The sequence below is a fragment of the Geotrypetes seraphini genome, chromosome 2, assembly GCF_902459505.1.
Source record: "Geotrypetes seraphini chromosome 2, aGeoSer1.1, whole genome shotgun sequence".
NCBI classification, from domain to species: domain Eukaryota; kingdom Metazoa; phylum Chordata; class Amphibia; order Gymnophiona; family Dermophiidae; genus Geotrypetes; species Geotrypetes seraphini.
In genome coordinates this window covers 362,641,048-362,653,092 of record NC_047085.1, presented here as the reverse complement: position 1 = coordinate 362,653,092, position 12,045 = coordinate 362,641,048, and the positions used below count along the sequence as shown (strand labels likewise).

Sequence of the window (12,045 nt, the reverse complement as noted above, 5' to 3'; positions counted from 1 at the left end):
ACCCTTGATGCCATCAAAATTTATTTCTTTCAATATTTCTTTTATCTTTGGGTAAAGAAAAAAAGCCATTAGGAACCAAATCAGGTGAGTAGGGAGGGTGTTCCAATACAGTTATTTGTTTTCTGGCTAAAAACTCCCTCACAGACAGTGCCTTGTGAGCTGATGCATTGTCATGATACAAGAGCCATGAGTTGTTAGCGAAAAGTTCAGGTCATTTTTGTCTAACTTTTATGCACAGCCTTTTCAGCACTTCCAAATAGTAAACTTGGTTAACTGTCCAGTTGGTTCAAATTCATAGTGAACAATCCCTGCAATATCCAAAAAGGTTAGCAACATCGTTTTGACTTGTTTTGGACTGGCAGAACTTTTTTGGTTGTAGGGAATTGGCTGACTTCTATTGTGCACTTAGATGGTTTGTTTCAGGGTCATATTGATACAGCCTAAAACTTTGTCTTGCCTCTTCAAAACGTCGACTCTCCTTTGCTTTTGTTTATCGGTGAGCTCCTTCGGGACCATTTTTGCGCACACAATTCTCATGCCAAGATTTTCAGTTAAAATTTTCCTGCTTTTCTATCGATGTTTACTTGGTCTGCTATGCTTCTCACAGCCGATGATTTTGGTGCACAATTCGACAAATTTTTGCATTGTTTTTGTCAGTTCTGTTCATTACTGGCCGCCTTGACCTTTCTTCATCAGTGACGGTTTTCTTCCTCTCAGAAAAACATTTAATCCGTTTGTACACTGCCGTTTTCTTCATGGCATTATCCCCATAAACGTGGACTAACATGTCCCTGATTTTGCTTCCACTCTTGCCAAGTTTAACAAGAAAAGTAATGTTTGATGCTCTAATTCAAGCTCCGACGTTCTTATGATGTCACGCATAAACATGCAACAACAATAATGAACGCCATTCAACAAGACACTGCTACATGTCAACACGAACACAACTGTGAGACACTGATATACTAAGGTTATGAAACTATGGCAAATCCAACTTGTAAACTGTCCATGTGTGTCAAATTAGGATAAAAGATGTACCGAAAACCTTGTACTGTAAGGATACCTATGGCAAATTGTAACCAGTAAATTGTATATTATGTATATTAATATTAGACCCCTAGTATGTGACAAGTTAGGATAATAACTTGTATGTAAACTTATACTAAAATTATATATGTTTAACCTCTGAGCTCTTTAACACTCTGAGCTCTTTGGGGACAAGGGGATAGAAAATGAATTAAATAAAAAATAAAATTGTGGCTCACCCGGATTGGTGCGTCTAGTGCGTCTTCAATGGAACAAAAGCATCAAGTTGTCTGTTCATTTGGGTCTCCTCAGTCAGGGGCCAGTGCCCATGAAGAATCCAGATCACTCTGGTCTTATGGCATAACTCTGGAGCGCACAGCCTTAACACGAAAAGGATATTCTAAAGTAGTCATTTTTACTCTTCTCCGGGCTAAGAAGCCCACCACTTTCGTGGCCTATGCTAAGGCCTGGAAGACCTTTCAACCCTGGTGTGTCAAGGATCATATAGAACCTTCCAAAACTCCAATTCCTGTTGTCCTAGCATTTCTCCAGGCTGGATTAGAAAAGACCCTGGTAATAATGTCTCTCAAGGTGCAAGTGGCAGGCCTTTCCTGCTTTTGAGCTTGAGTGAACAAAGTATTGCTGGCATCTCATCCAGATGTGACCAGATTTTTAAAGGGAATGCTCAGATTGCACTCTCCGATACGTCAGCCTGTTCCATCGTGGAATCTTAACATTGTTTTAAAGGGCTTCAGTAAAGCTCGGTATGAGCCTCTACAAGAGGCATCCCTTCTGGATCTCACGCTGAAGTCTTTCTGGTGTCAATTGTCTCAGCGAGGAGAATCTCGGAATTGCAGGCACTGTCATACAGGGAGCCATATCTCAGGATCACAGAAGCTGGAGTTTATTTGTGCATGGTACCTTCCTTTATACCAAAGGTTGTTTCAGCTTTTCATATTAATCAAAAAGTTTGTTTATCCACTTGTGCTACAGGTTCGGCTAAGCAAGGTAAGAGATTACAGAGGCTGAACATATGGAGAGTTTTACTCCACTATCTGGAAAGACTTTTGCCTTTCCAATCATCTTTTCGTTGTAACCAGTCAGTCAAGATGAGGCAGACCAGCTTCCAAAGCATCTATTACCAGATGAATTCACATGACAATTTTGTCAATGTACATTAGCTGTGGCAAACAGCCACCAATTTCACTTAAAGCTCATTCAAGTAGAAGTGTGGCGTCTTCGTGAGCAGAGACACGGGACAGTTCCGCCCGGAGAGATCTGTAGAGCAGCTACTTGGTCTACTCTCCATACCTTTATGAAATTTCACAGAGTAGATGTGGTGGCTCTTGATGATGCCGCTTTTAGGTCCTTGTTTTTGCGAGCAGATATCCCATCCTAGATATCTGACACTGCTTTAGTACATCACCTAATATATAGACTCCTATGTTTATGTAACAGAATAGAAGATTAGGTTTTTATCTGGATAAACTTTTCTGTTAATACACATAGGAGTCTCTACGGCCCGCCCTGCGATTTTTCTTCTACATGCCTGCTTGCTGCCACAGACAGGTCCATAATCTGAAAATGGAAAATCATCTTCTGTCAGTTGGATGAATGTGTAGTTATTCATGGTAAATAAAGTGATGTTTGTTGAGTTTATGAGTTTCATATGTATTCATGTTAGTTGCACACATCAAGGTAACTTATTTCGTAAACCTACATTGCAAGTTTATCTTAACTATTGTTCTTTTCATGAGTTACAGAGCAGAACAGAAATGTACTGTTGCCGGGGAAGCTCCCTGTACCCTTCCTTCTCATTCTTCTGTTGTAGTGGTGACCAGCTGCTATGGTACAAACTGAAGAGGGCACTACAGTCCACTGGGGAAGGAGGCAGAGTTGATAAGATGTGATTTGACATTCTATTGCAACAACTCATGACCAGGGGATATTCACCTAAAGTACAAAGTTGTATGTGCATTAACAGAAAGATGATTATCCAGGTAAGAACCTAATCTTCCAATATAGGTATAGCTATATGCTTATAGTTGGGTCATCAGCTAAGTATTGATGCACATATATTTTTCCATTTTGCCTGGATATTATGGGAGGAGAATAAAGGAAAGCAGCACAATAAGAAAAGGATAGAGGACAGGTAGAGTGTAAGACACAAAAACAGAGAGTTTTAATCAGCATATGAAAGAAATTCTAATTATTCTAGTCTAGAAGAATCACTCAGAGGAAGGGTAATTTCTAAAGCCACTTTGGGTAACTTGGTGCATTAACTGTAGAAATACTTTTATTTAAAAACCTGTCTTGTAAGTGTGGTTGAATTTATATGCATGATTAAACTATATATCAGTTGTTGGTATGTGCCCAACATGTTGCAATGCAGTTACCACACAGGAAGTTCCTTACAACATACTGATAGATTGCAGTAAAGTACTATGTGCAGCCCACGTTTATTTCTTGCTTAATACTTGCCCATTTCCCACCACATAATATGGCATGCAGTTAGCATATAATTAGAAAGCACTGTTCTGTCAGTTCATCAACAGTCAGTGCATTGTCTTGCTGTTTAGCAAACTTTAGTTCCTAAATTTACTTGTATTTTGAACAGGCTTATGATGGTGTGCTGAAAAGTTCTCAGCCCATCCAGCTTCCTAAATTCAGAGTATTATTTTGCCACTGTAGATGACAAGACAAAGTACTAATTTGCAGAATCGTAATGCTATATTTTCATATTGTTTCAGATCATTGATTGAACCATGTCCATGAGAAATGTGGAATTTTCAAGTGAGGAACTCCAAGCCGTCATGAAGTTCCTATTCCTGCAGAAGAAAACTCCAAAGGAAATCCTTGAATGTATGTTGCAAACACTGAGTGACAAATGCCCATCATATTCCACAGTGAATAAGTGGTATTCAAGCTTTCAGCGTGGAGATTTCGAGACCAAAAATGCTCAAGGTCGTGGAGGCCTCAAACATTGTCAACTCCTGAAATTGTTGCCCATGTCCATGACCTGATTTTCGCAGATCAGTGAATATCAGTTAAAACAATTGCTGAGATACTACAGATATCCAGGGAATGTATTGAGTGTATAATCCACGAGCAGCTGGGTATGCAAAAGCTGTCAGCCAAGTGGGTGCCCAATTGTTTGAATACGTCTTAGGAAACCAGAAGGAGACTATGTGGAAAAGGATTCGGAAAAAGCCCAACTATTAAATGAATACTTCTGCTCAGTCTTCACCCGAGAAGCGCCAGGGCTCGACCCTCAGCTACAGACAAGGGTTGGCTCAGTTGACCCGTTTAGTAACTTTGAGTTTACGCCCAGCAGTGTCTACGGTGAGCTGTCAAAGCTCAAGGTTAACAAAGCAATGGGGCCGGACAACCTGCACCCCAGGGTGCTTAGGGAGCTGAGTGATGTCTTGGCGGAGCCACTGTCCGCGCTCTTCAACCTCTCCCTTAGTACAGGCAGCGTCCCGTTGGACTGGAGGACGGCTAACGTCATTCCACTCCACAAGAAAGGCTCAAAGATGGAGACAGCAAACTACAGACCAGTGAGTCTAACATCGATAGTGAGCAAACTAATGGAAACTCTAATCAAACACCAATTAGATAAGATCCTGGATGAGGAGAATCTACGGGATCCCCGACAACATGGATTTACTAAGGGGAGATCCTGCCAATCCAACCTGATCAGCTTCTTTGACTGGGTAACGGGGAAGCTGGATATTGGGGAGTCCCTGGACATCGTGTACCTGGACTTTAGCAAAGCATTCGATAGCGTACCACACCGCAGGTTACTGAGCAAGATGAGTTCTATAGGATTAGGTAACACATTGACGAAATGGGTTGGGAGCTGGCTTGGAGGTAGGCTCCAAAGGGTGGTGGTGAACGGCACCCCCTCTGAAATGACGGAGGTGATTAGTGGAGTACCACAGGGCTCAGTCTTGGGCCCAATCCTATTCAACATCTTTATAAGAGACTTGGCAGAAGGGCTTCGAGGTAAAATAACATTATTTGCCGATGACGCCAAACTGAGTAATGTAGTGGGCAAATGCACAACAGACGAAGATTCAGTGCCCGACAACATGATGCACGACCTACTCCTACTGGAGCGATGGTCTAGGACATGGCAACTCAACTTCAATGCTAAAAAATGCAAAGTTATGCACCTGGCAGCCAGAATCCATGCAAGTCTTATACCCTTAATGGCGAGATCCTAGCAAAAACGGTAGCAGAACGAGACTTGGGGGTAATCGTCAGTGAGGACATGAAGTCTGCCAATCAAGTGGAGCAGGCTTCGTCCAAGGCAAGACAAATCATGGGCTGCATACGAAGGGGTTTCGTCAGTCGTAAGGCGGAAGTCATTATGCCATTGTATAGATCCATGGTGAGGCCCCACCTGGAATACTGTGTGCAATTCTGGAGGCCGCATTATCGCAAGGATGTGCTGAGACTGGAGTCGGTGCAAAGAATGGCCACCCGGATGGTCTCGGGACTGAAGGATCTACCATACGAAAAACGGCTTGACAAATTACAGCTATTCTCGCTCGAGGAGCGCAGAGAGAGGGGGGACATGATCGAGATGTTCAAGTATCTTACGGGCCGCATCGAGGCGGAGGAAGATATCTTCTTTTTCAAGGGTCCCACGACAACAAGAGGGCATCCGTTGAAAATCAGGGGCGGGAAACTACGAGGTGACACCAGGAAATTCTTTTTCACTGAAAGAGTGGTTGACCGCTGGAATAGTCTTCCACTACAGGTGATTGAGGCCAGCAGCATGCCTGATTTTAAGGCCAAATGGGATCGGCACATGGGATCTATTCACAGGGCAAAGGTAGGGGAGGGACATTAAGGTGGGCAGACTAGATGGCCGTGGGCCCTTATCTGCCGTCTATTTCTATGTTTCTATGAATACTGATAAGAAATGGCATTGAGTGGACACCTCCAAGTTGATTTTGTTGCATTTTCAGTGAGCTGGTGGCAACCTTTTGGAACGACTAGTTACTGTTGATGAAACATGGTTATGTCACTGTGATCCTGAAACAAAACAACAGTTCACGCAATGGCAGCACTCAGATTTTCCAAGTCCAAGGAAATTCAAAACCCAAAAGTCAGTAAGAAAGGTCATAGCCACACTGTTTTGGATCAGGAAGGTGTTATAATGACCAACTGTTTTCCAAAGGGCCAAACAATTAATACAGAATACTATTGTAACTTGCTGTGCCAATTAAAGAAGATATTGAAAGAAAAAAGGAGACAGAAGCTATGGGAAAGAGTTCTCTTTTGCAACACAAGGCTGACAAAAATGATGGATGTTTTGATGCAGTTGGGGTTTCAGTGTATAGCAACCACAAGAAAGACAGTCACTTCTGCAACAAGAGTAGCGAAATCCAAAAAAGGAACAGTGTGTGCCCGGTCTTCAAACCCCTCTTTGTTAATAACAAACAATAAATAATAAAGTGCAAGTGCAAAGCAATTGTAACAGTCACAAAAGCATGTAGCAAATCATAGGATTCAACACGGAGCGTGTTTCGACTAGGGTGCCTGCATCAGGAGTCCAGGAAATTAACGGCAAAACCACCTGGGTAAGGGTGGGATATAAATAAATAAACCAAGCCAAACATATTGCAGTGGTTTTGCTGTTAATTTCCTGGACTCTGTGTTTAGATCATTCATCCTACTCACCAGATCTTGCTCCATCTGACTATTTTCTGTTTCCAAACCTTAGAAAGAGTTTGAAAGGGCATCAATTTTCAAGTGATTTGGAGGTGATTGCAGAAGTAGAGCAGTATTTCAGTGATCAGACATCAAAGTATTTTGTGGAAGGGTTACAGAAACATCAGACATGATGTGCCAAGTGTGTTGAAACTTAGGCGTGAATATGTAGAATAACTTGTAAGTTTCATGGCTCCATGTCATTCCCTTCTTGGTTGGGCTGATAACTTTTCAGCACCCCTTCACAGAAATGTACTTCCAAATTTCCAGATATATAGATGTGTACTTGAATTTAGAAGAAATATATGTGCAATATCTATGTTTGGTTTTCTTCCTGGAATACTTTTCAAAATGAAAGAATGCTTGTGGTGGTTATGTATATGTGTAGTGTTTAACTTTAGGATGTATTTGTGGATTAACCGATTTTGCTCATTGTGTTACATGGAGAGTAAACTGCTATTATCAGGGTATTCTAGAAGTGACCAATCTCTAGATAAAAATGTACCTGAGAATTTGCAGTCCCAATATACATTTTTGTTTCAGCTTTTTACATCACAGCTTGTTTTGCAGTGTGCTAAATTTAAGTCCAGTCCAATTACATCTGTGTTGCATGTATGGAGATTGTAGGGAGCACAAGTTACTATGTATGTAATACGTAAACCGCATAGTTGTGTATGGTATATAAATATTTAAATAAATTAAATATTCAAGTATTGCTGTAACGGGGAAATACTTAATATTTCATTCTTTCAGGAATTGGAAAGGCAGAAGCACACGTGCACTGTATTACAGCATAAATTGGATGAACTGAAAGAGGGCATTCGTCAAAGAGATGAACTCATAGAGGTAAATATATAAATTGCAAAGTATAGTTGTGAAAATAGTTTTGAAGTGAAGTTCCAGTCATCTGCAATTTTAAGGACCACACTGTTTAATATTTACACATCTTTAAAAAAAAATATCACACCCCAAAACAGTATTTGCTTTGTTACAGCTCTATACCATATGCCTAAGGGAATTCTGTGCAACTGTGCATTGCAGCAGCTGAATTGAATTCCTTCTCCCCAAGAATTTTTCCCATTGAATTCTCCCATTGAATTCTCCCATTGAATTCTCCCATTGAATTTGGTCAGCTGCCTGGATCAAAAAAGCAAAAGTTAAAGGGATCCTTGCTAGTTAGTTGCTTACATGTTCTTGTATGACTGCAATCTTCTACAACACAGCTCTGTGTGGTTGACCTTGCAGTGCCTGTACTTTCCTGTAGTTGATATAAGATTGAAAATTTAGACTGAGTACGGAGTCTTTAAATCAAATACACTAAGAGCCATGTGATGCTCAAATATATCAGCTTTTCCAGGCACTGCAGGAAGACTGCAGCTTTAGAAGAACTAACTGATGAAGAGCAGTGTAGCTTTTTTTTTGGGGGGGGGTTAGTCCTGCTTGGTAGAGAGAGTCAGATTGGCTGGCAATGTGGTTGGAAGGCAGATTAGTTGTCTGCTTGAGGGTGAGTGAGGGTGGTGGTTTGCTTGAGAAGGAGGAAAGAGGCTGGCTGGATGTGGAGGAGTAGCCTAGTGGTTAATGCTATGGCTTGAGAATCTGGTGCACTGGGTTTGATTCCTATTGCAGCTACTTATGACCCTGGGCAAGTCACTTAACCCTCCTTTGCCTCGGGTAACCGTAGAAAAGTGATATATGAAGTCCTATCCCTTTCCTTAACTGACTGGTTTGGGAGTAAATGGTTGACTTGACTGCTCCTTTTTAAAAAAAAAACTTTGGTATTCAGTGTGCAGAAATTCTTCTTGGGTGCTTTGGGAGATTAACATGACTTGTTGTGGAGGGAGTGGATGACTGGGAAAAGAGACTTCTAAGAACAAGCCAAGCCTGCAGTGTGTGTGCTGGTGGTGCTGGTGACTGGGGGGGGGAGGGGAGTAGAGAGAAAGCAGGTAGGGGTAACAGATGTTTAAATGAGTGGTCTATTAACATGAGTGTTCTGGATTTTGTGCAAATTAATTCAGCAATCCATGGAACCAGAAAGGAGCTCTTAGTGGTCAGCAGTACTGATTCCTGAAACTGTTTCCATTTTAGTCAACAATCACAGACTCTGCTGTGTTACCACAATAGCTTAAAGCAGGGTTCAAGAAATCCGCAAACCAGCCTGAACTTCCTGAATCACTGTTTCTTCTTTGATTGCTGCTTGCAAGATGGGAAAATGTGGCAATGTCAGAGAGAGAGAGAGAGAGAGACTAGGTGAAGGCTGAGTATATAACCAAGAGAGACTGGATGAAGACTGTGGAGTATATGAGCAAGTGAAAGACTTTTGAGGACCCATCTATGGTGATATGGGAAACAGAGGCAATTGATATACCTATAAAGGGGGTGCCATCATACAAGTGACGTTTCCAATACACAGGGACAATGTAGCAATTAAGAGTCAGAAAATGGCTGAAGTGTAATTAAGAGACTGACTCAAGTCAATTAAACCTGCAAGAGAAGGGCTCATAAACATTGAAACTCTGCTCAGAGGCTTGTAACTCTAAAGAGAAGGAGATAACCCTCTCTTGAAACAAGAGTTATATTTTCAAATCATAGCATAGTATTTAGCAAACGAGTCCAACTCTTGAGGATGTGCAAAGCTTGAAAAATGTCAATACTTAAATGAGGTAATTCACAAAAATTTTAAATTGCACAATGATAGTGGTTGCATTCAAAAATAGCTAAAGATTGTACTTAGCTTGTATGCAAAAAGCAACTTTCCAGGGTCCCGACGTGGCCCCGTTTCGGCGACTGCTTCAGGAGACCCCGCCAACCGAAAGTAGATAGTTTTTGTCAAAAATCACTAAGTGTAAATGCTTCAACTTTAAGCAGTTCAAAAATTGAAAAGTTCCGTTGCAAGGAACTTTTCAATTTTTGAACTGCTTAAAGTTGAAGCATTTACACTTAGTGATTTTTGACAAAAACTATCTACTTTCGGTTGGCGGGGTCTCCTGAAGCAGTCGCCGAAACGGGGCCACGTCGGGACCCTGGAAAGTTGCTTTTTGCATACAAGCTAAGTACAATCTTTAGCTATTTTTGAATGCAACCACTATTATTGTGCAATTTAAAATTTTTGTGAATTACCTCATTTAAGTATTGACATTTTTCAAGCTTTGCACATCCTCAAGAGTTGGACTCGTTTGCTAAATACTATGCTATGATTTGAAAATATAACTCTTGTTTCAAGAGAGGGTTATCTCCTTCTCTTTAGAGTTACAAGCCTCTGAGCAGAGTTTCAATGTTTATGAGCCCTTCTCTTGCAGGTTTAATTGACTTGAGTCAGTCTCTTAATTACACATCATACAAGTGACGGCATATTTTAGGAAGGGAAACTATATTTTTTTTCCCATTGATGTACAGAAACATTTTGAGGAGAGCCTTAATAGGTTAGGGCCCCTTTTACAAAGCCATGGTAGCAAGTTGCAGCAAATGTGATGCAGCCCACAGGCAGCTTTGGTAAAAGGGGCCCTTAGATTCTAAAAGAGCTACTGCTGATTGAGAGAGTATTCCATCCCCAGAGAGCTCTCTACCACTGACTCCTAAGTTTTTGGGTTGGCTTCTAGATGTAATGAAAATCTTGTGAGTCTACATTACAACATTCCTCAGAATCCTCAGATTTTTAGAATAAATTATCCTTGGACAAGCAGGCAGAATATTCTCACATGTGGGTGACATCAGCTCATGGTTCCTCAATTTTTCATTCTCCGTGGAGCGAAGAAGTTGTTTTTGGACTCTGTCAAAATCGCATTGCTTTCCCATTCAACTTACTTTTTACCTTTTGGCTAATTTTTCTTTCTTTTATCTTTGTAACATAGTGTCTTTCTTCAGTTCTTATTTTCTTAAAAAAAAAAAAAAAAAGAAAACGTTAATGTTTTCTTTCCTCAGTCGGGCCTTTGGGCCTTTTCTCTGTAGTGTTTTTTTCTAACTGGTTTTCTGTTTCGAGGTACAACCATTGAGTTTTTTGACCTAGCCACTGAGATTTTTCCTCATATGTCGAAGCTTTCTAGTGGGTTCAAAAAGTGCACTCGTTGCCAACAGCTCATCTCCATCACTGATCTGAACAGCTAGTGCATTCAGTGTTTGGGCCCAGAGCATCGAGTAGACACTTGCATATGCTGTTCTACTCTACAAAAACACTCTCTTAATGCGCAATGCATCCAGCAAGAGATGACTTCCAGCCATGGCTTCCAGCAACAAATCAATGCTAAGAAGCCGGCATCTTCATCATTGAGTCCCTCGATACATGCCAAACGCCAACACCATCATTGATCTCCTTCTGTACAGGTTGTGTCTCCTTCAGGGCATGCTTCCTCATCAGTGTCACCCACCCCCTCAACATCCTGCAGCACCGATGGTACCGGCTATTGAGCCAACGGTACCAGTGCAGTCCTTCCAGGACCAACTTAAGGGGTTCTTTTGGAGGGAGCTCAGTGACCTGTTTAAGCTGCATTCGGCTTTGGTGTTTGCATCAACTCCCTTGTACCTGTGCAGCCCAAGCATGACACGTCAAGGCCCAAGAGTACCGAATCCAGCTCTCCATCGATGGAAATCAAGAACCCATGGTATCGATGCTTGCTCCTCTAAATCCAAATGAACATTGCACGGTACCGATTCATATTTATCTCAATGTAAATCAAGATCTAGTCATTCTCGACAATCCTCCTCCTCATCTTCATTGGACTGGTACCGGCGTTGTTGAAGGAGCTCTTCTCAATACTCTCATAGTCATCATAATCCTCAAACCTGCAAGCATCCTTCTTCTCCTTCCTATAGAGAATCTCCTGGAGTGCCTGATGTTGATTCTGATCTTTCTGTACAAAACACAGATACAGATCTTGAACCTATATTATCTGTTCTAGAGTCATATGGCATCCCATCAGATCCATCTCTTCCAGACTTTTTTTCACTAAATTTAACAGGAAGATGGGGAAAACTTTGCCTGTTAAACTGGAGTCAGACATTGAGCCGAGAGCAGAGCTCCTGGAGGCATTAAATTTGATGAACCTCCTAAAGAGCTCCTCAAATTGCCTCTTCACAATCTCTAATAGAGACTTTTAAAATAATAAAGGGATTTGATAAAATCGACCAAGAAGAAGCATTGCTGACTTTTTCGGATGTGACACGGACAAGAGGTCACAGACTGAAACTGAGTGGCAGCAGGTTCAGAACGAATGTCAGGAAGTTCTTTTTTACACAGCGCGTGCTGGGAATTTGGAATGCTCTCCCGGAGGATGTTGTGACAGAGATTACTGTTCTGGGATTCAA

General features: G+C 41.4%; 1 protein-coding gene across 19 annotated transcripts in view; it reads left to right on the top strand.

The window, feature by feature from the left end:
* The window catches only part of LRRFIP2 (LRR binding FLII interacting protein 2), a 231,529-nt gene that overhangs the window by 170,321 nt on the left and 49,163 nt on the right, over positions 1-12,045 (top strand). For all 19 annotated transcript variants that reach the window (XM_033930537.1, XM_033930552.1, XM_033930533.1 and 16 more), the window contains one exon: positions 7,501-7,593. In XM_033930537.1, the coding sequence (XP_033786428.1) occupies positions 7,501-7,593 (93 nt within the window). The remainder of the gene's footprint in view (positions 1-7,500; positions 7,594-12,045) is intronic.